Source organism: Chanodichthys erythropterus, chromosome 18 (assembly GCF_024489055.1).
Source record: "Chanodichthys erythropterus isolate Z2021 chromosome 18, ASM2448905v1, whole genome shotgun sequence".
In the NCBI taxonomy this organism is placed as follows: Eukaryota; Metazoa; Chordata; class Actinopteri; order Cypriniformes; family Xenocyprididae; genus Chanodichthys; species Chanodichthys erythropterus.
The window spans coordinates 11235879-11261250 of NC_090238.1; the positions used below are offsets into that span (position 1 = coordinate 11235879).

The following is a 25372-nucleotide window of genomic DNA, read 5'->3' on the forward strand; positions in this document are numbered from 1 at the left end:
ACATTGCAGTAAGCTAGATTGATATTAGGCATGGCAAAACATGGTACTCGTGGTAAATCAAGAAAACGAGATTTAAACAATAAGACTGTCGATGAATGTATACAAACAGTTGCTCACCTGTCTAATAAAATGCATAATATATTGTTTCCATGGTTTCTACAAAATAAATCTGGAAATCGAGGGTAACGTGGGTATGATGTCATTGATAGGCGACGCACGGATATGGTCCGTGTCCTGGTTAAAATTGCTTATTTCTTTGGATTTAAACATTATTGGAAACATTTGGGAAAATGTAAGTACACAAGTCAACTAAATTTATAACATTTGTTCTAGTGGTTTTTGGATATTTTAATCCAAAATCTTACATATTGTGCCTTTAAGTGTTGGAATTGGGCTTTTATTTTGACAGTGCTAAGAATGCGGGACCTCTATTTTGACAGCGCTGACAATAAGCGCAGATGCACAGAAGATCCGGTTCTCCAACTTCTTTGTTTAACGTTTGTCTAATAAATTAGTTGACAGAAATGTTATACACCGAAAATAAATTGTATATGATAAAGTATTATAGCATATTAGTTAGTAATAGACTAAATAAGGCAACCGCTGTAACACGTTCTCATATAGCCTAGCTACCACTGACATTCAGTAAATATGCATTTAAACAAATATTTGATGATGGAATCAAGACGTTGCTCTGATATTGCCATCGGACATCAGAAAAATAAACTAAAAAAACTGGGCAACCATTCCAATTTCTAAATGGTTGTTTAACTTAATATTGTCATGTGCAATGTTCTTTTATTCTCATTAGTGTTGAATATTTATCTTAGCAGCAACATGCTAACCTCAGATTATTGGATTTAGTTGAGACATTTGGCACAGAGAGTTACTGTCTTTATTGGTTGTTCCAATTCAGTAATTTCGGTTAGGATGCTACCCTAGAAAGCAGCTGGCTTCAGCAATGTTATTTTAGGAAGTGCAACTATTTGAGGCCTAATCTCACTGAATATTGACTCTAGGTATCCTAATTTGGATTTCGGATGGAAGAAATCCATCGACAGCAAATCTTTCATTTCCTGCCCCAGTGCATGTATGGAAGACGACGATCACTGTAAACACGGCTCAAGCTCAGATTCAGACCACACTGCCGAGGAGAGCTGCAGTACGGAGGCCTCCCAGCCTCCAGAGGGCGCTCTCCCTTGTGAGAACTGCAACACACCAGATGAAAAGCTAGAAACCCAGGTGCTCCCTGTGACTGATGTCCAGATGCTGAACAAAGACAAGAGCAACTGCGTCTGTTTCCGAAACCTCCCTAACAGCACTTGGGGCGACAGTGACGACCTCCCACACAGACATGACATTTGCCAATGCTCTCAGCTGGGCCCTCTGGAGAGTGACCTATCAACGCAAACCACTACCTCAGTTCCTGTGCGGCCCTCTCCAGTCGGCGAGCCACAGCCCCAGCCCCAGCCCAGCGATGAATGTACCCCAGGCAGGAACTCAGATCTCTGCGACAGACATGTGAAAAAACCTACCTCAAACCGTTGCCCCAAACCAGAGACGGCAACCAGCACCACAGCACCTTTAGAAGTGTCATCAGAGGTATCTGACATGACATCTACAACAACCTGCACAGGTCCAGCCTGGGATTCTCCGAAAACCTTGGGCCCCAACCCCGGCCTCATCTTGCAGGCCCTGACCCTCTCCAATGCCAGTGACGGCTTCAATCTGGAGAGGTTGGAGATGTTGGGCGACTCTTTCCTGAAACACGCCATCACCACCTACCTGTTCTGCACTTATCCTGACGCCCATGAGGGCAGGCTGTCATACATGAGAAGCAAGAAGGTAAGATTTTGCAAAAGATTATTAGAGCAACTGCAAAACAAAAAAACACTAACAAATAAATAAAATTTACTTTTCTTTTTTACTAATATATTTACAAATCTAGTTATTCTTTTGTACATTTTTTTAAATAATTGTAATTTGACTTTTTAAACACATTTATTTTAATTTACTTATATTTTACTTAGTATTATGAACTATTCTTAAATATGTATTAATATTATTAAACATTTTATGTACTACATTTTAAATATAATTTTTTTTTTAATTTTCATTTATTTTAAATATATTTACAGTTATGTATTACTACATTGTAGATAAATTGTATTAATATGTTTTGATTAAATAATATATTTAATAATAGTTGTTATTATTATATATTTATTATATTAATAATTTCCCTTTGCACTCATTGTTACTAATTACTTGCACTAATAGAATATTTGCCTTTTAAAGTCCATGTGATTTAATTTATAATATTTGCTACTATATTTGCTACTTTCTAATTAACTACTACCATTTATAATGTTTTTGACATCCGCTACGATTATATCTAAATACTGATTATTTTTTACTTCATGTGTTATATGGAAAACAAACGTTTTGCCTTTGGTTTCTCCAGGTCAGCAACTGTAACCTTTATCGCCTGGGGAAGAAAAAGGGCCTTCCTAGTAGAATGGTGGTATCTATCTTTGATCCCCCAGTAAACTGGCTTCCTCCGGGCTACGTGGTGAATCAGGACAAAAGCACCACGGACAAGTGGGACTCAGATGAGGTATGAGTCAGAGAGCATCTCCAGTTGTTTACCCAATAGCTCAAGTCAAGCGTAACCCAATATCAACATGCATCTTTATGCACAATTACAAGTCTGTTTACATGGCTCTGTGCCTTGAGCTGAGGAACATCTTGGCAGCATTGAGCTGCAGCTGTTTCCTGTATCTGCCACCAGGGGGCAGGTTCATCCTTTCTGCATGAAGCTGAGTTTCAGAAAAGAGGGCAGAAATTATTTATTTATTTTACATGAAAACCTTTAGCCATAGTTCAGCGTGACACACCTTTGGTGTGATTTTAAGCTCATGCCTGCAAATCTTTCACAGTTCACTTGTCTAGGATAATTATTTACAAACCTCTAAATACAAGAAAAGTAAAATGTAGCAGCATAACTAATTATAGATTAAATATAGTAACGCCAAGCTACTGGAATGAATTAGGAAATTACCCTTAAACAGAATGGAAATGTTTGTAAGCTTAAAAGCATAATATATAGGGAAAATCCGATATGCGATTTTAAATTATTAATAATAATGCAAAGACAATATATATATACAATATTGTGTCAGGTTAAGTTGATTTAATCAATTTAATTAGATAAAGGTTCAATTCTATTTTTTTTTTATTTTAATTACACAATCTGTCAATTTTAGTGCTCTCATTCAAACAGTGTGTAAATGTGAAGACCATAAAAAACAAAAATAAATGTATGAATGTGTGAAATAGGCTATATTTTGTGCAGAACTTTTTAAAATTTTAGTAACATTTGTGTTTTTACATTATATAAACTGCCATTCAAAAGTTTGGGGCAGTAAGATTTTTTTAGAAATGAAAATTTTTATTTAGCAAATATGCATTAAATTGATCAAAAGTTATAGTAAAGACATTAATAATGTTACTTATATATATGTATAATATGTATATGTAAAAGAATCCTAAAAAAAGTATCATGATTTACACAGAAATATTAAGCAGCACAACAGTTTTTAACATTGATAATACTAAGAAATGTTTTTTTAAGCAGCAAATCAGCATAGGAAGATTTGTGAAGGATCATGTGACACTGAAGACTGGAGTAATAATGCTGAAAATTCAGCTTTGCCATCACAGGAAAAAAGTACATATACATACATTGTAATAATGTTTCATAATATTGCTGTTTTAATGTATTTTTAATCAAATAAATGCAGCCTTGGTGAGAATAAGAGACTTGTGACATTTCAAAAACATTACAAAATCTTACAGACTCCCTGATGCTTTTCACATTATTAAAACAAAAACAACTCTTAGTCTGTAATTTGGAAATGCAACCTTACCATATCGCATCCCTCATGATAAGCTTACTTGGATATATCATGAAATTCAAGAAATCTGCAGCTCTTAAGCCAAGACACGATTCTGAGAAACACGTCAGGTCAGGAAGGGGTGCTACAATTACTTAAAATATGTAATATATTTCATTAAATATAAGCCACGGCTTTCCATCTGTGTTTAAGCATATGTGATGTATTAGGACATGTGCAGAGACCCAAGTAAGAAAAATGGAAAGAACTCTGCTTCTGGTTTCTACCAGCCCTCGCCATGGTTTCGTCGGAGACTGGCTGTATGTTTTGGGTCTCTCTGTGTGGTTCGAGGTGTATGTATATATGGTACGAGTGCACTAAATTTGCCTCGGGTGCTGTAATTTTAAGTGTCATTTCCATGTATTATTACAGTATTAGGTGTCATGGGTATTAACATTTTAATGAATATGCAATAGATGTTTTCTCATATGGTCAAAGTTATGGCATATTAACGATAAAAAAAATTCTGAGTATGTTTTAGCTTTTGAATCACATTAGATTGGATGAGTCATTGAATTGGACTGTGAGCCTCGGCTCTGTTAGAGCTCTCCTGAGCAAACATAATACTGTGGTTGAACTAAAACACTTTTAAATTGTAATCTTTGCAAATCTGTTGTAGATACTGAGCCTTGGCTTCACGGGGCTCTTGGACTCAACGTTCCTTTCGTGATGTTGTTTGGTTTGGTTTGGTCTTTTGAGCTGTATGACATTGGGAAATCTGTTTTTTGTTTCTCAGAATAAAGATTTGGCCAACGGAAAAGCCAGTGATGAGGAGGATGACGACGATGAAGCAGAGGATGTGGAGGTCGAGCCTTCTAAAGAAGAGGTCAATGTGGAAGATGATCTGGAGTACTACTATGAGCACATCAGATTCATCGATAACATGCTGATTGGCTCCGGCGCCTTCGGGAAGAAGATCTCCCTACAGCCGGCCGAGCCTGGCTGTGAATGGAAAGCACCCAAAAAAGCTCACAACTCCCACTTTTCCCCAGACGGTGGCGCTGACGAGTTCGACTACAGTTCCTGGGATGCCATGTGCTACCTGGACCCCAGCAAAGCTGGCGAGGAGGATGACTTTGTGGTGGGCTTCTGGAACCCTTCTGAAGAAAACTGTGGCACGGATATTGGGAAACAGTCCATCTCCTACGACCTCCACACCGAGCAGTGCATCGCTGATAAGAGCATAGCCGACTGTGTGGAGGCCCTGCTGGGGTGCTACCTCACCAGCTGTGGGGAGAGGGCAGCGCAGCTGTTCCTGTGCTCCCTTGGCCTGAAGGTGCTCCCGGCGGAGAAGCAGAGTTCAGGGGGGTCGGCCGAGCTGCAGTACGGCTGGCTGAAGATCCCTCCACGGTGTATGTTCGACCACCCGGATGCCGAGCGGACCCTCAACCACCTCATTTCAGGCTTCGAGAACTTTGAGAAGAAGATAAACTACATGTTTAAAAACAAGGCATATCTTCTGCAGGCCTTCACCCACGCCTCGTATCATTACAACACCATAACAGGTTCGTGGATGGTATTTACACGGTTGCTTTTAAAGGGATAGTTCACCCAAAAATGAAAATTTTATGTTTATCTGCTTACCCCCAGGGCATCCAAGATGTAGGTGACTTTGTTTCTTCAGTAGAACACAAATTATGATTTTTAATTCCGTTGCCGTCTGTCGTATAATTCATGGGAATGGGAATTCCATCTATAAGAGTCAAAAAAACACGCACAGACAAATCCAAATTATACCCTGTGGCTCGTGACGACACATTGATGTCCTAAGACACGAAACGATTGGTTTGTGTGAGAAACCGAACAGTATTTATATCATTTTTTACCTCTAAAACACCACTATGTCCAACTGCCCTGTGCATCCAGTTAGTGAGGACTGAACGCGCTCTGACAACGGAAGTGATCTCTCGCACTCATTGAAGCAAAGCGCGAGACATCACTTCCGTCATCAGAATGTGTTTTCTGATCTCACCAACTGGATGCGCAGGGCAATTGGACATGGTGTTTTAGAGGTAAAAAAATGATATAAATACTGTTCGGTTTCTCACACAAACCAATCGTTTTGTGTCTTAGGACATCAATGTGTCGTCACGAGCCGCAGGGTTTGATTTGGATTTGTCTGTGCATGTTTTTTTGTTTTTTTTACTCTTATAGACGATGTTCCCATTGACTTGCATTATACGACTGACAGACCGCAACGGTTGGAGTTAAAAATCATCATTTGTGTTCTACTGAATAAACAAAGTCACCTACATCTTGGATGCCCTGGGGGTAAGCAGATAAACATCAAATTTATATTTTTGGGTGAACTAACCCTTTAAGAATCATAAGGAGTTTGATTGTTGTCTGATTCCACTTAACAGTTATGATTTCATCAATGTTTCTTTTAGCCCCCACCCCCGTTACTAATCTAAAACAATATTAAACAATTGGGTATTTTTTTTCATAGTACATTTTTATTTATATTACCACTAATTACAACAAAAATAAGTTATAATAATAATAATATTAATAATAATATTTTTATAATTATTTATATAAATAAATGTATTGTATAAATTAATGTTGTAATATTACAAATATATTACATTTTACATATAATCAATATATATAATAAATTATATAATTATATAAATAAATATAAACATTTGTTTAAATGAATTGATAATGAATAATTAATTAATTAATTAATTAATTATTGTTTTTATGTTATTGTTTTATTATTGCTACCCATTTTTGTAATCTGTGGTACTTTAAACAGTTTTTTTTATAATGTAATTTATTATATAATTGAATATAATGATGATAATTATTTTTATTATATTCAATTGTATAATAATAAAATATAATTGTATATCATTCATACATTTTTGCAATTACCTATTAATTTAGTGTAGCTGTTTGGTTCCTTGGTTGATTTTGGTGACTTGCAGGAAATATATTGTCATGTATACTAGTGATCGACCGATATTGATTTTTTTATAACCGATACCGATTATTTGCATGTTTATGTGCCCGATAACCGATATGCAGAACCGATATTTATTTACTGTTATACTTCTGTTTTTGACAATTATTACAACACAAATGAGCTGAACAAACCATTTTATTTATAACAATCACTCCCTCCTTGCATACAAAAAAAAAAACTTTATATTTATACACAAATAAATACAGGGGTCTGAGTCCAAAAAATTAAAGTGCAATTAACTAAATAATGGTTATGTAGTAAATCAAATGATTATATAATCTAGGGTGTTTAAACGAGATAATCTTGTCAAAAATTCCATGCAGTGGCCGTGCTTGAGGCTTCCTGATCATCAACCCATTCAGGTGCTGAGCAATATGAACAAACTTTTTTTTCTGAGACTATATAAAGTTAAACAGCACTTGTCAGTTGGCATTTTATGATCTAAATTTAATCTAACGTTAAATCATGAAATGCCAACTGACAAAGTGCTGTTTGACTATAACTTAATCAACCGCGATCGCACATGTAGATAATAAATAATTAATTTCCACAAAGCGGTAGGCTATATTTATATGTGTATTAGCGAAAAAATTGTTATGTAGTAAATGATAATATAATCTAGGGTGTTTAAACAAGATAATCTTGTCAAAAGTTTCATTCAGTGGCCGTGCTTAAGCCTCCTGATCATCCGTCAGTTGCTATGCAATATGAACGAACTTTTTCTTCTAGACTAATGGTGAGCAAATACAACAGATAGAGAATTATATTCAGCGCTTTTATTTTCAACATGCACTCATTCACGTCTGTTTTATTTAATTCATGTAAAGTTACGTCTTTATTGGGGCAGGACATGACGAATTACACTACGTGACTCAATGAGTTCGTCTCAATTGTTTAGAAACATGCTGCATAAATTAACTATATCAGGAATTTATGTCTCTGATCTCATTTGTGCATATCTGTTATGTTAAATAAAGTTGATTAATTAAAGCAAATCAAGTAGAACATATACTTTACCTGTGCACTGAGTTGTTGACTGATCTCCTCAGACGCCCGGGCTCCAATGGCGGAAATCTCAAAACGGCCACAAGATGGCGCCGTAAAATCGGCGAATCCCATATTACAAAACCGATACCCGATTATGGAAAAATGCTTAAATATCGGTAAACAGATATATCGGTCGATCACTAATGTATACCTAATCATTTATGTCAGGTACTGAGGGAAAAAAAAAAAAAAAAAAAGTACTGATGTCACGCAACCCAAGTCTGAGATTAAGTATTCTCATTTGTATAGCATTAGTTAAAAAGTGACAATCTTTATGCCAAAACTACCAACTGATGCGGTAAGACCGTTTCGATTTAATTTAAACCAATAACTCTTGAACTTTTTCCTGATTTATTATTAAGAATCATTGTATTATAAAATAATCTTTTTTTTTTTTCCCCCCCGAATCAGCATAGGCTCATTGCACCATTTACTGTTTGCGCCAGGCGAGAACAATTGTACTGTTTTTTTGTTTGTTTTTTTAACAATTACTTCATATTTCCTGTGGTGTGATGCTGTTATATTTATGGTCTCATTTTAACCTTTTTTGTACCACTCTGAACTTCGGACAGATTGTTATCAGCGGTTGGAGTTCCTTGGTGATGCAATTTTAGACTACCTCATAACAAAGCACCTTTATGAAGATCCCCGGCAGCACTCTCCAGGCGTGCTGACCGACCTGCGCTCTGCACTTGTCAACAACACCATATTTGCTTCCCTGGCTGTCAAGTACGATTACCACAAGTACTTCAAAGCTGTCTCGCCCGAACTGTTCCACGTGATCGATGATTTTGTGCAATTTCAACTGGAGAAGAATGAAATGCAAGGAATGGATTCGGAGGTGAGCTATCATCCCACTGTTATCTGTTAAAGTTATTAGGCCTTGGAAATGGTCATTTCATTTATATGCCATTGTCAGCAGTGTAGATGTATAATATTTCATAAAGATTTAGTACCGTGACATCCTATCACTGGCAGTCATCGGGAATCTGGTCTGTGTTTGTATTTGTTTTCGTTTTTTGGATTGTAAAAATGCAGTTGGATTTAATTTATTTTGAAATGGTTATCTTGGCACTGAATCTGGTCTTGTTTGACTGGAAAGCATTTTATGCCTAAGGGACAACACTGGATACTGAAAGAGGAAAGACAAATTGAATAAAATAAGTAATGTTCCCCTTAATTACATCGCTGGGTAATGTTGTCCCCAATATTGGACATTTAGGTCTTATAAGTGTTATACTAAAAGTAATTGATCGCAGTTCATTTTGAGAGGAAATACCATTACAGTACAGCATAGCTGTCAGTTCACATTATGACCACAGTTATTTTTTTTTTCTGCAAATCATTTTCTGATGTTTGTTGTGTGTTATTAGTTTGGGGATGTGAATTTGACATGGATAAGCACAGTTTTCTGTCCTTAGAGCAAACACTTATTTTCTGTGTATGGGGGAAAAAAAAGAAACCGGAATTGTTTTTACTCTCTCATAGCTTCGCCGATCGGAAGAAGATGAGGAGAAGGAAGAAGACATTGAGGTCCCCAAAGCAATGGGAGACATCTTTGAATCGCTAGCTGGTGCAATTTACATGGATAGCGGGATGTCACTTGAGACAGTTTGGCAAGTGTATTATCCAATGATGAGGCCGCTCATAGGTAAGGGCCAAAGACATACCGACGAGTAAATCAGTTCTGCATTTCTGTTCCGTCTGATTGTCTGCCGGCTCATGTGGCGAAGACCATAAGTTCAGTCATTTTCAAACATTGTGCCATTTTTATGCATGATGAAATGTCAGATTGAAATGCTCTGCTTTTGTTTTTGCCTCGTTTTCTAGAAAAATTCTCCGCTAATGTCCCTCGATCCCCAGTGCGTGAACTCCTGGAGATGGAACCAGAGACTGCGAAGTTCAGGTGGGAATGTCTTTCCCTTATATGCAAGCAACCTCTTAACATAATCTTCTGCAAAATACACACATAGAGCGATAATTTGAATGTGCAAAACTGTAAAACTTATTGTATCAGTGTGTGGTTCAGAGCAAATATCAGCCATTTTAAAAATTCTGAATCCTGGCAATTTCGATTTGATGTATGCATAGATTTGATTCTAGTTTACTGTTTTGTGTTACTTTTCCTATTTGACTCTGGTAGACAGTTTAATAGGTCTTGAAGAAATAAATCCCACTGAATTAAATGTGAACACATTTTAGTCAGCCCAGTATTATTAAAAAAAAATGCCACAATCATTACACACATGAGTGACAGTCTTCTGTTATAAAGCAAGGCAGGCAATTTTATTTTGTTTTTTGATATTAAAAATAGGAACAAATAAGCAAATTACAAACAATTGGACAAATACAATAGAAAACGTTTTTCAGGTACAGTAGTCTAGGTTTATTTAACATAGTAAGAAATACTACAGAAATTGAATAATCAAATGTAAAATAAAACACTGTATAGTCTTCTTCACTATGTAAAATAAATATAAATCAAGAATCGAGTCCTTTTTCGTGGCTTATTGTGATTAATAACACTAATGTGTCAATAACTTTAAGCGTTGCAATGTTAAGGAAGCATAAAACTTTAGAAAATCGATTTTTGATATTTGTGAATCAATGCAAATTGGTAGAAGATAGAATCCTGATTCATATGAATCAATTTTTTCCCCCACCCCCTAGTTGATATAGCTTAAAAAAATTATTTTATAATTTAAATCAATTATTTTCAACAAGTTATTTGTTTGTTTGTTTTTTTAAATCACAAAGTCCACACTTGCTTGCATCTTCTTAATAATGTATTAGTTTTTTATTATGCAACAAAGCACATATAGATCAAGATCAATGATTGCCAAAACTTTGATTGATCTTGATCTGTATGTGCTTTGTTGCATAATAAAAAACTAATAATTAATAAAAAAAAACACAAGAGTGCAGATCTTTCGTTCTTCGTTTGAAAGCATTGCAATTTCCACTGATCTACGCACCCAAAAAAAAAAAAAAAAAATGGTTGAGCGCAACGATTTTCTCTTTTTTTGATTCATCAAAAAGTCATTGCTTTTCTGTCATTGTCACATTTTTAAATAGCCATATCATTGTTTTTCTTTTTCTGCCTCTGACAGCCCTGCGGAGAGAACCTATGATGGAAAAGTACGGGTGACCGTGGAAGTGGTGGGCAAAGGCAAGTTCAAAGGCGTGGGACGCAGCTACCGGATAGCCAAGTCAGCAGCTGCCCGCCGAGCCCTGCGCAGTCTCAAAGCCAATCAACCTCAGGTCCAAAACAACTGAGCTTCAGACAGCAGACACCCCAACACACCAGTCAAAAACACAGCAGAGAACTCCTCTCGGCACCAGTTTACGACCGAGTGAAGAACTGTCGCTGACTGCGTCAGACTCAAATGAATCGAGTCAAAAGATTTCAGAGTAATTCACATAGGGTTCATGTTTCATTTTATTCTTTACGTGCGCAAACACAATCTTTTTTTCTCCCCAGCTTTGTTTGATCACGAGTGCTTTTTTTATGTATCGCAAGTGTTAAGAAAAAGGTCAGGTCTTCTTTCCCCCCTTCCTTCCCCTTTTTTTATTAACATTAAAAAAGATATATGCTCTGCTTTGTGGTAGTGGTTAAAAAAAAAAAAAAAGCTAAAGCTTATAGGTAGTATTACAGTGTACATAGTTCAACTCCAAGGTATCAACTAAATAAGAGAAACAACATCGACATAAAAACACAAAATTCCTCAATCTGTGCACTAGTGCCAGTTTTGCTGCCATTTGGCAGGAAAGGCACGTGGAAAGAAAGATAGTGTTGCTGTTGTTGGATATGTTTTTCCTCTATCTTGAGATGATATATTCTCAAACAAAATTGCACTTCTAGTGTCCGCTTTTTTTTTTTTTTTGTCAGATCACAGCAAAATTCTTGAGATCTCTATTGTATCAAGTGAGAAAGGCCATCGCATCCTTAAGACTGATAGGAATTTGACATTCCCGATTACTGTAATCAACAGTTGTAAACGGCACTTGAGGATGCATGTTCGTGTAGCCAACCGGATGGGTTGTATAGACGTCATAACTACGTTATATAAAATATATGATATTAAATGTTTATTACGAAATATATGTTGATACTTGGGGTTTCAGTAATGTCTTTTGATACTGATATTGGTGATATTTAGTTTATGAACATTAGATGTATCCATAGACTGACTTGACTGACTTAGTTTTGATATAACGACACGAACGATAAACAGGAGGACATATCACCTGGGAAAATATGCTGCAGATTTTATATTAAAAAGCGGAAAGAGGAAAATAGGATCTGATAATTCTGTAAGACACAAAGCACCTTTACGTACCGTCTTTAGGACAAACCGATATTCCGCTAGACTTCACGTGCATCGCTTACCAAAGTCGATACTGATGCAGCGTTGTGAGGTTGCACCTGTTAAATCAATCCCTCAACATTCACACGTTTGGAGATGTGGTAACCAGCCTTTTTTTTTTTTTAAGCGTTAATGTGTTGTAGCCTCTTGTCTAGCCTAAATGTTTTCATATTAATAGGCATTCTTCACTTGAATACCTCAGTTAATTGCATGCATTTTTTTTTTTTTTTTTTTTTTGGTGCTATGTTTAAGCTTGAATTTCTCATCTTTTTGCACTGTAACTGTATTACCTCTTAATTTTACCTTTTTGAAATCTGTTGGGTTGGTTTTTCTGTTCTGTCAGCTCGTCAGGCTGTAGAAATTGTTTCCCCGTTTGTTTTTTTCCTTTGGTTTTTATGCTTGAAGGGGAAATGCTGAGGAAAAAAAAAAAGTTCTCCGCACATAAGCTTGATGCTTCTCTGAGTTTGGATTTTCCTTCACATGAAAACAATTTTTCATCCGATCAGAAGGGTTACTTAACGCTTGAGAAAATCGATAGATTGCACTCTGATATGATCTTATAAGCCATGCGTCTCGCCCTCGTCTCTTGCAGTCTTACCAACTATAATTGTCGTTTTTTTCCCCCCGATGTATTAATAGTAAGAAAACAGGACACCCGTATCATTGTTACCCCGAGAAAAAGGGGTGCAAATTTGAACATCTTAAAGGCTACCTAACTTTTCCCTTCCTCATTCTGTCTGTTCTTCAGTTATGTTATGGACAAACTATTCCTGAAGTTACATAATCCCTGGCATTGCTACCTCAGAAGACCCTTGTGAATAGTTTGGCCTTATCATAAAACGTTGATTAATATATTTGTGGATATGCCTTTTTACAAATCTGAATGGCATTGAGGCACAGTATTGTATACGCTCATCAGCACCTTACAGGGGGATAAATATATATACTCACGACTATTTGCACTAGAATACATTCCCACTGACATTGAATTTGCATCTTTTAATGGAGTATGCTCTAAAGTGGTGCCTTTCAACCCTGTAACACTCTCATCCTTTCTACTGTAGCATTATGGTTTCTGTTTGGTGAAGGACTTTTGGTGCCATGCTTCATACTGGATATTGCCTTCCAGTTTTTGTTTTCCAGCTTTTATAGCTCGATTAAAGACAAGATTTCAAGAGGCTCCAACCGAAGTACTCCCCATCTTGAAAAGTGAGTGCAATCTGATTCCGTTTTAGCAAGAGTTGAGTGACCCTCTTTACGTGATCTCAGTCGCAACCCCAGAGTCGAGTATTGGAAGTCATTGGACGTGAATGGGTTTCCATATTCCCTCAACCAATGGCGTGAGTTTGCATTAGGGTCAGTGCGCGCCGGCCCTGCGATATGACACTGATTCTGTAACCCTTAACCCTCAGACTATTGCAACTTTTTTTCTTTTTTTTGTGTGTGTGTGTGTGTGTGTGTGTGCATTTTTATTTTTTCCAGCTTCTTACGTTTTTTTTTTCCGAGCCTCTGAAAGGCGCACACTTTTTTCCTTCACTTTTTTTGTTTAAGCTTTCTTCTCACTATTGGTTTTTTAACTTTCAGAGAATGTGAAATCACACATGGTGCCACCGCATGGATATGGAGATTTTTTTTTTTCTTTTTTTTCCTGAGAAGCAAAACAGACTTTTATTTTCACAACCAATAATCGATCATCATGCCAGAGCTAGTCCCACAGAACAGATATCACAGTAAAAAAAACAAAAAACAAAAAAAAAGTATCATCTGTGGGAGTGTTTTCTTAAACTGCTCCTCCATTGTATCATATGCTGCAGATTGTATTTTCCTTCATGGTGGAGAATAATTTTTTTTTTTTTTTTTTTTTCCTTTCTTTCTTTCTTTTTTTTTTCTTTTTCAACATGTAGCACAAATAAGCATTGCACTCGGGCGCCATACTTTACCTCATGTCAGAACGATAAAAAAATACAAAACATGTATATATGATGCCGTAACGTTTAAAGGAATAACTTGTGGTTTTGGCCTTGCTGCTGTTTGCATCGCTGGTATTTTACCAATGTATTTAAAAGTGATCAGAAAGATAACAATGTGCCTGCAGGATATCATCAGAGAAAATACACTGTAGAAAAGTAGTTTTGAATCTCTACAATCTGGGGCTAAATATGTGTCCTATGTGTACATTCATGTCCTGCCTTAATGTAATACTTTGAATATGGAATTGTAATGTAACCCGTCAAGTCGTTCGACTGGCATGATTTTAATATGTTGGGACCGCATTGTCCCTCACCCATCACATCCCCTCCTGCCCATTTTAGATTATATAAATCCAGATGTATTAGTGCATGTCAGTGAAGACTCTCCTTTCTCACCTACCTGTATTTCCTTTTTAGACTAAATTCATTGTATAGATCTGATTAAATCAGCCCTAAAATTTATTTAAATGGGCTTTATTTCATAGCAAGTGTCATTTTTTTTTTTTTTTAATAAATAAAAAACTATATAATTACCTGATTTAAAAGTCAAATGCACTCTTAGCAGCAGCAAGGTGTTCAAAGACAACATAGCAGGACTGGAATGTGTGGCGAGCGCCTCTTGAAGGGGTTTATGAGAATGTTGAGCACCGTAGAGCACTAACAGTACGGGGATTTTAAACAGGGAATTATGGGTCACAAACTGCAGCGCAATTTCTGTATTTTTAAGGGACGTGTATTTAAATGACTATTTCTCATTCATACTGTATCAGTGCTGCAGTGGTTTGCATTCTGCACCTTATGGATCACAAAAACCTTTAAAAATTCTGCCCCCCCCCCACACACACACACTTTTTTTTTTTTTTTTTTAGTAATTGTAGCTGAGTATATCTACAATAAAGTTATGGTATGGTCGTTCATTTGTGGTGTTATGTGTGTTCTTTTAGTTGCTTTCGCTGTAATCTATATGCATTTCCAGATCCTGAAAGGAGAAATGATGTATTAGATTGTTTTATGAGCTGCACGGCTGTGGCTACTAATACTGTGTGAAAAGTCGGTCGTAGGCCACAGTGTAAGTGTGGGCTTCGCCGTGCAAGCATATGCTGATGACCTCAGTATTTTTCTAACCCAAGGAGTGCTCTTGCCTCCCGTTTACGAGTGCTAGGAGGCCGTTCGCGTTTAGATGGACTCAGCAACCATGACCGATGTTTTAATCACATTTGCACAGAGCCTTATGTAATAGATGAAGTAGGTATGAACTATGTTTGCAAGTATACTTTTTCACTCTCGACGGGCCTTTTTATGGTCTTGTGTATTCATTTCGCCACTTGCACATTTTGTATGGCTGCATCGATGTTTGCCAAGAAGTAAAAAATAGAGTTGGAGCGCTCACTCTTGGTAGGTGAGAAATGACCTCACATCAGCTGTGCAAGCATTGGCGCATATATTCTGATAGGAGAGTTTTGCCACACTGTTACAAATTCTAATTAAATTTTGGATTCAAAAAGACACCCGTTCAGCAGTATACCATAAATTATTATTCTTAGTGTGATGTTTGCTGATTTGGGACCATTTGAGACCAATAATTCCAGCATGATGGTCTGAGTGTGCCTACAGTGGGGTCCAGACGTTTGAGATCACATTGAAAATATGAAATATTTTAGGGTTTTGAAAACTGAAACAAAGACACTTTATAAATTTAAATAGGAAATATTAGGTCACACTTTATATTAGGTGTCTTTAACTTCTATGTACTAAAACTTTATACACTGAACAAAGTTATAAACACAACACTTGTTTTTGCCCCCATTTTTCATGAGCTGAACTCTAAGATCTAAGACTTTCTATGTACATAAAAAGGCCTATTTCTCTCAAATATTGTTCACAAATCTGTCTAAATATGTGTAAGTGAGCACTTCTCCCTTTCCGAGATAATCCATCCACCTCACAGTTGTGGCTGATCAGACAGCATGATTAATACACAGGTGTGCCTTAGGCTGGCCACAATAAAAGGCCACTCTAAAATGTGCAGTTTTATCACACAGAACAATGCCACAGATGTCGCAAGTTTTGAGGAAGCGTGCAATTGGCGCGCTGACTGCAGGAATGTCCACCAGAGCTGTTGCCCGTGAATCGAATGTTCATTTCTCTACCATAAGCCGTCTCCCCAAAGGCGTTTCAGAGAATTTGGCAGTACATCCAACCGGCCTCACAACCGCAGACCACGTGTAACCACACCAGCCCAGGACCTCCACATCCAGCATCTTCACCTCCACGATCGTCTGAGACCAGTCTGCTGCAACAATCATTTGCATAACCAAAGAATTTCTGCACAAACTGTCAGAAACCATCTCAGGGAAGCTCATCTGCATGCTCGTCACCCTCATCGGGTCTCGACCTGACTGCAGTTCGTCGCCGAGTGGGCAAATGCTCACATTCGATGGGATCTGGCACTTTGGAGAGGTGTTCTCTTCAAGGATGAATCCCGGTTTTCACTGTACAGGGTAGATGGCAGACAGCATGTATGACGTCGTGTGGGCGAGCGGTTTGCTGATGTCAACGTTTTGGATCGAGTGGCCCATGGTGGCGATGGGGTTATGGTATGGGCAGGCGTATGTTATGCACAACGAACAAAAGTGCATTTTGAATATACAGAGATACTGTGACGAGATCTTGAGGCCCATTGTTGTGCCATTCATCCACGACCATCACCTCGTGTTGCAGCATGATAATCTCAAATATTGTTCACTGTCTAAATCTGTGTTAGTGAGCACTTCTCCTTTGCCGAGATAATTCATCCACCTCACAGGTATGGCATATCAAGATGCTGATTAGACAGCATGATTATTACACAGGTGTGCCTTAGGCTGGCCACAATAAAAGGCCACTCTAAAATGTGCAGTTTTGCTGTATTGGGGTATCTAGTGTGACCACCATTTGCCTCACGCAGTGCAACACATCTCCTTCGCATAGAGTTGATCAGGTTGTTGATTGTGGCCTGTGGAATGTTGGTCCACTCCTCTTCAATGGCTGTGCGAAGTTGCTGGATATTGGCAGGAACTGGAACACGCTGTCGTATATGCCGATCCAGAGCGTCCCAAACATGCTCAATGGGTGACATGTTCGGCGAGTATGCTGGCCATGCAAGAACTGGGATGTTTTCAGCATCCAGGAATTGTGTACAGATCCTTGCAAAATGGGGCCGGGCATTATCATGCTGAAACATGAGGTGATGGTCATGGATGATAGGCACAACAATGGGCCTCAGGATCTCGTCACGTTGTCTCTGTGCATTCAAAATGTCATCAATAAAATGCACCTGTGTTTGTTGTCCATAACATACGCCTGCCCGTACCATTACCCCACCGCCAACATGGGCCACACGATCCACAACGTTGACATCTGCAAACCACTCACCCACACAACACCATACACGCTGTCTGCCATCTCCCCTGTACAGTGAAGAGAACACCTCTCCAAAGTGTCAGACACCATCGAAAGTGAGCATTTGCCCACTCAAGTCGGTTACGATGACAAACTGCTGTCAGGTCGAGACCCTGATGAGGACGACGAGCATGGAGATGAGCTTCCCTGAGACAGTTTCTGACAGTTTGTGCAGAAATTCTTTGGTTATGCAAACCAATTGTTGCAGCAGCTGTCTGGGTGGCTGGTCTCAGATGGTCTTGGAGGTGAAGATGCTGGATGTGTAGGTCCTGGGCTGGTTACACGTGGTCTGCGGTTGTGAGGCCGGTTAGATGTACTGCCAAATTCTCTGAAACGCCTTTAGGGAGACGGCTTATGGTAGAGAAATGAACATTCAATTCACAGGCAACAGCTCTGATGGACATTCCTGCAGTCAGCGTGCCAATCAGGGCTTGACATTAACACCCGCCAACCAAATGCGGGTAGATTGCAGCTGTGGTGGGTAAGACAGCCACTCTTACTAGCCACTTTGGCGGGTTGATTATAATTTCAGCCTACAGTCAAATTTAAGGTAGCTAAACTCTTCGTAGCACAAAATTACAATCCGATCATAATACGTTATCAATTAACTTGCAGTTAGTGAAGGCTGGGATCAGCGGAATCGCACTGAATGAGACCCAAGACTGTAAAAGGACACAACAAAAGTGCTCTCTCGCGCGGTCAGTTCTCCTTGCGCCGGAACAGTCAAATACACGCACACACAGATATCAAAATGTCCATGTGTGACGTGTGGAGTATCTCGCATGGATACAGTTGGTTATGGCTTAAGTGGACGTAAACAGGTGGGTAATAATTAACCCACTGTATCTGAAAAGTTTAGGCTATTTAATTTACTATTGTATTTTTAATTTGCTAATTTGCTTCTTTGTTCTTTTTTATATAGCCCAAATATAAAACAATATAGCAAACATAACTTATACAATTATAAAATTTATCATATTATGTTCATATTACCCACCTGTACATACCGGCTGATATACCATGTAGGCCTAGTCTTGATTTAGGTGGTCAATCTGAAAGTTTGAAAGGGTCAATCAAGTAAAATGACTCAAAATCAAGTAATTTTAGCATGCCAAAGTCAACTTTAATCATATAAAATGTAATTTCCCAACAGCAAAATTGTGGCCAGTGAAAATGCTGAGTGGCTAGTAACTTTGGAAAGCCACTAGCCACAGTGGCTGATGAGCAAAAAAGTTAATGTCAAGCCCTGGTGCCAATTGCACGCTCCCTCAAAACTTGCGACATCTGTGGCATTGTTCTGTGTGATAAAACTGCACATTTTAGAGTGGCCTTTTATTGTGGCCAGCCTAAGGAACACCTGTGTAATAATCATGCTGTCTAATCAGCATCTTGATATGCCACACCTGTGAGGTGGATGGATTATCTCGGCAAAGGAGAAGTGCTCACTAACACGGATTTAGACAGATTTGTGAACAATATTTGAGAGAAATAGGCCTTTTGTGTACATATAAAAAGTTTTAGATCTTCGAGTTCAGCTCATGAAAAATGGGGGCAAAAACAAAAGTGTTGCATTTATAATTTTGTTCAGTGTAAATGTTTGCAAGTATACAAATATAGATATATACATATTTTTAATATTACTATCTCATAATTTGGCAGCAGGTATAATAGGCTGCTGTCACTTTAAGACCTGACACATGGATCCATTATAGGCTACTGTTACACATGTGTTTTCTTTCTCAACTGTTACGTTAGTTTAAAACATAACTATGTTTTACATGAATACTCACCATGACAAGCATTTTGACATTTTGTGTATTTTCAATTTAGTACTGAGAGGCGGCTTTATGTGTACGCACAAAATCTGAGGGAATGAGTAAAATTATGTGCAATACACGCTATCCTATGCCGAAATTCAAGCCCTGTAACACCAACAATATTCATCTGGAGCAAATGGAACAAGTGAAATTGGTATTGTGTACCTATTCTGTGGAAAATGAGTACCGGAAGCATTTCAGATATTTCTGTATTGATATGCATCAAAAAAAATCTATATTTTTGACAACACTTCATTATTTCAGATGCCTTTTTAAAAGACTACAATTGAAAAATGTATATATTATATATAAATCCCAAACCACCAAAGTGGCTAGAAGGAGTGACTGCGTTACATGCCACTGCTGAAATCCACCCCTACGCACACACACACACACACTTATTAGTATGGGTAGTGGTAAGGGAAGAGTCAACAATGTAATTATAAATGTATTAAATGAATTAATTACAGTTATAATTTCAGATATATATATTTTTTTAATTCCAGTACAATGTAAAAACGTACAATAAGTGCTTAGTATCACATAGAATAAATTAATTAATTTAAATGTTAGTACATAGTATTTAAAGACGCAATATATAGTGGCACCCAATCCCAATCCACATGTTGAGATGTGAAAGAGAAAATGTCCATTTCTGTTTTAGATAAATCAGGTATTGGCTATACTTTACAATAAGGTTTCATTGGTTAACTACATTAGTTATAAACTAAGAATGAACAATACTTCTACAGCATTTATTAATGTTAATGTTCATTTCAACATATATATATATATATATATATATATATACACACACACACACAAAGAAATTGTCAGTCAGAATAGGATTCATGTTCAGAAATGGTTTAATTTAAAACGGGTTTTCAAACTGGGTCCAGGACCCCCAGGGGGCCGAAATGAAAATAATGTAATTTATTACTCACCCTCATGCTGTTCCACACCCGTAAGACCTTCGTTCATCTTCAGAACACAAATTAAGATATTTTTGTTGAAATCCAATGGCTCAGTGTGGCCTGCTTAGCCAGCAATGACATTTCCTCTCTCAACATCCATTAATGTACTAAAACATTTAAATCAGTTCATGTGAGTACAGTGGTTCAATATTAATATTATAAAGCGACAAGAATATTTTTTTGTGCACAAAAAAAAAAAAAAAAAAAAAATATATAATATATATATATATATATATATATATATATATATATAGTGATGGCCGAAACACTTCAGGAAGCGTTATGAAGCGGTTCGGAGCGCCAAAGTCATGTTATTTCAGCGGTTTGACACGCAATCCGAATCATGATTCGACACAAAAGATTCATAACGTTCCGAAACTTAACAAAGCAGTGTTTTGAAAGCGGCCATCACTATATAAATCGTTATTTTGTTTTTTGGAGCACCAAAAATATTCTCATCACTTTATAATATTAATATTGAACCACTGTACTCACATGAACTGATTTAAATGTTTTAGTACATTAATGGATCTAGAGAGAGGAAATGTCATTGCTGGCTTTGCAGGCCTCACTGAACCATCGGATTTCAACAAAAAATATCTTAATTTGTGTTCTGAAGATGAACGAAGGTCTTACGGGTGTGCATGAGGGTGAGTAATAAATGACATTATTTTCATTTTTGGGTGAACTAACCCTTTAATGGTTTTCGCTCATGCATTTCTTTCACTGATGCAGAAACTAAATACTAAATTATAGTGTTCCCTGCATTGCTATTGAGTGCGACCAGCTAAGGCTAGTGAAACTTAAATAAGTGTAGTTAATGACTCGTTTATCATATGACAGTGTGTTATAACTTCTAAGTCAAAGTCATTTAATATCATGTGTACAGGTACCAAGTACAATGAAAAATGCTTCTCCACTGACTATAGGCAAGACAGAATACAATAGACCTCACTGCTATGTACACACACACACTCCCAAAATAGATATATACAGAAATTACAAAATAATCGCTAGACAATAAAACAAAGTGACATTATGAAGTATCCAATATTCTTATTGAACTGGATCTTGTAGTGCGTGTTCGAATTGTCCTAAAATATCTAAAATGTGAATTATATTTTTTGTTCTTTGTTGTTTTACATTTGTTATTGAAACGAGCCCAGCTGGCAATGAAATGACTGAAATAATCAAATTCCTTACAATTTTCATCTCTAATAATGAAGAAATATGTTTATTGCAGCCCAGTGGTGTAGTTACAACATCTACCAGCAGAGGCTAACAGGGTCACGCTAACCAGCCTAAACCTTGACCCCTTGATCCAAAACAATGGTAGATGGCATTATTACTTCATTAATAATTTTTTCCAGTTTTGGTTTGGTGGCACCGATTACTTCACTTTTAAAATGTACATCCTGGTTCTTGGTTTAATGCTTTGTTCTTGATTCAAACTCTGACAAGAATAGTTGATTAAACTGCTTTGCGTCATTTTAAAGTACCAAAAAAAAAAGGTCTACAACAGATTTGACCAAAATACAGCACTCTTGATGAAGTACTCATAGCAGATCACCTGGAGCATGTCCGCTGAGATGATCTAGGAGGGAAAAGTTGAACAAGGCTTTGTTCATCAAAATGTAGATAAAGGAAGGAAAGAAATATCTATAGCTGTTGAAAAGACATACATATGCTTCTATGGGTAATATATGTAGGTGGAATGCAAATGACGGCCAGTGTTCTGGGCTGGGATCAGGCGGGGCTGATATGCTGAGTGTGGGAATGAGAGGCTAATGGTGACTTATTACCTGTGTTGACAATGTGCAGGCTTGTGCCGTGTCATTTGAGCCATTTATTCTCCGCGCTATAAAAACAAAGAGATGACGAATAAATATGCAGAGGGGGCTCATTGTTTTCCGCTTGCTCGGTTGCCAAAACTTTTTACTGACCTTTCGAGCACAGGTCCCAAACCAGCGCTAAACCGTCTGTCACTCAGCGCACACACTCTTACACAAGTCGCCCTTTCGACCTCAGCATCTTGTTTTTCTCTCTTTCAAGCTCCAGGAGCAGGCGACAATCGTAATCGAGCATAGCAGGCATTCCGTGCAGTGCGCCTCTTCATCCTCATACGGTCATTTGTTTTCCTCTTTTGTACAGTCTCTCTCGATTCCCCTTCACATGAGGATTACAGTGCGTTGCAGTCAGGCCCTTACAATGCGCAGAACTCCAATGCGTTATTAATGCGGCGGTTTACTGATGGCCCTTCAGCTTCAGGAACGGGCCTGTGCTTCCTCACGTGTAATTAGATCCAGCTCCGCGCACCCTGTCTTAGGGGCAGGCCGAGGAATAACCCCGGCATCAGGAGAGATAAGGATCGCACGCGCTTCCACATATACGGCCCCAAATCAGCAATCACATTTAGCATCACTCTATCAGTCAAATCTCTTTCTCTCCATCGGTTTGTGGTTCTTTCTGTCTCCTTTGGTGACAGAGTACTCTTTCTAAGAATTGCTAGGTGGGCGCTGTGGTCGATTGGTTTGCATCGTCAGTTTGAGAGTCTACATTTATTCATTTAGCAGATGCTTTTATCCGAAGGGACTTGTAAATGAGGACTACTACAACAAAAGTCATTTATCATAAGGAGACTAATGTTAGAAGTGAGAAAATTATAAAGAATGAGCTTGTACAGAAATGAAACTGAACTCTGGGTCAGTAAGTTTTTTGTTTTTTTTAATAAGAAAGTAATACTTTTATTCTGCAAGGATGCATTAAGTTGATTAAAAGTGACAGTGAAGATGTTTAAAATAAATGCTGTTCTTTTAAACAGACTATTCATCAAAGATGATGTATAATGGTTTTCGGAATGTTTTTAACATTGATAAAAATAATACTAATAATAAATGTTTTTTGAGCACCAAATCAGCATATTAGAATGATTTCTGAAGGATCAGTTTAACCATCACAGGAATAAATGACATTTTAATGCATATTAAATAGAAAACAGATGTTTGTTTAGTTGCCATAGATACTGATTGTTAATTGATTAGTCCCACCTGTTCCTTGTTTTCTCCCACATTTGGCCTGTGTATTTATACCCCAAGTTTGGTTCAGTTCTTTGTGTGTTCTCATCATGTATAGTTTGGTTTTGTTGTTCTCCAGTGGTTCCAGAGTGTGTTTTGTCTTAAATTAGGGTACATTTACATGACAATGTACTAAACACGGAAAACTTTTTTTTTTTTCGCGTTTTTCGTGTACAAGCGACAATGTTGTCAAAACGATCTGCGTGGTCACACGGATCTGCGAAAATGACAAAAAATTCTGTATTATACATGCAAGGCCAGTAGTTGGCGATGTCACTTAGTAAAGACAAACTACGTGCCTATCCGCTTGTTAAGTCGTGACGTAAGGAACGCCATTTCTATGTCCAAGCCTCGACTCATTTAACTTGAGAATGCCATCGCGACCGCCGTTTATGGGCGCTATTTATTCATATTAAACGTTTAACATTTTAAAAAGTTAAACATTTAAAGTACTTAGTCTATACAACCGTCTCCGTGCTCACAGCGTCACAGACATAATTTTTTTTATTTTATTTTAATTTTTTTAAGATTTATTTTTGGCGTTTTTGCCTTTTATTATGGATAGGACAGTGATTAGACAGGAAGCGAAGTGGGAGAGAGAGGGGGACAGGATCAGGAAAGGACCACGAGCTGGGACTCGAACTTGGGTCGTCCGAAGCGCATTGGTGCTACATATCGGCGTGCTGCCCATGAGGCCATCGGCTCCGACAGACATTGATATTTTAACGATTTATAAAAGGTGAATCACTGTCTGGCCATCTGGGATTTTGGTTTGGAGATAAAGGTTATGATTATTATTTTTTGTATAGTATTACACCTCATCGTGTGTGTATATTAGCACAGTTTGTTGTTTTCTTGTGGTACGAGATAGAGCGTTGCCACGTGACGTCAGACTTAACAACCGAATAGACTGAACACATAATACACATGCACAAATTAATTTTTTTGTTGTTGTTGTTTACAGAGACAATAATGGTAACATATTCAAAAACTTGCACTTAGAATTTTTTTTTTCAAAAGTTTGCGTTTTCAGGACCCTAAAATGCCGCTGTCGTTTAAATGAACAGCCAAAACGCTTAAAAAGTTTTAGTTTTTTAGTTCAAAACAGTGTTTATATATACAACCTGCAAAACTCTTCTTGCACTCGAAAAAGTAGACATGATTCAGTCATGGACAGTGGTACCACGTGATTGAAACAAGTAAAACCATGACAACTAACTAGAATCAATGGTATTTGTTTAACCTGAAATAATGGTTTTAGTTTAACTTAAACAAATGGTTTACATTTAAATTGACTTATTCAAATAATCCTACAATTAATGCATCTTATGCATATCATATAAACAAACTAAATATATTTTTTTACACATTATGTTGGCAGTCCAGAACTGATACTGGTTTCATCCAGAGCACTACCATAGTGGTATTGCTTTATTATGTATACCATTGCTTTATTATCAAAGCATTTTGAATTCTTGTTAGCAGGTCCTCAACCCAAGCACAAGCTCCACACTTCACCTCAACGGTAACCCCCCAAAACCACTAACATAACAGAAACTTTTAAATACCAACATAAAACAACATTAAACATTATCAAGTCTCTCCATTTTGTCATCTTGCTAAAAAAATGCATAAAAATAACACTTTATTTCAAAATTTACTCTCCTGATTCAGCCCCTTTGCAAAGCATGATGAGAAATGAAAGTCCTGTTTGATTGGGTTACTTGATTAAAACGTTATCTAAAAACGGACACA

The 25372-nt window shown here is 37.4% G+C and overlaps 1 protein-coding gene across 2 annotated transcripts in view; it reads left to right on the forward strand.

Moving 5' to 3' along the window:
- Nucleotides 1-15218, forward strand: part of dicer1 (dicer 1, ribonuclease type III) — a 37727-nt gene extending 22509 nt beyond the window's left edge. For both annotated transcript variants that reach the window (XM_067366739.1, XM_067366738.1), the window contains exons 23-29: nt 1020-1845; nt 2465-2617; nt 4693-5461; nt 8547-8815; nt 9463-9625; nt 9805-9880; nt 11085-15218. In XM_067366739.1, the coding sequence (XP_067222840.1) occupies nt 1020-1845; nt 2465-2617; nt 4693-5461; nt 8547-8815; nt 9463-9625; nt 9805-9880; nt 11085-11250 (2422 nt within the window). In that variant the 3' untranslated portion in view covers nt 11251-15218. The remainder of the gene's footprint in view (nt 1-1019; nt 1846-2464; nt 2618-4692; nt 5462-8546; nt 8816-9462; nt 9626-9804; nt 9881-11084) is intronic.
- The last annotated feature ends 10154 nt before the right edge of the window (nt 15219-25372 follow it).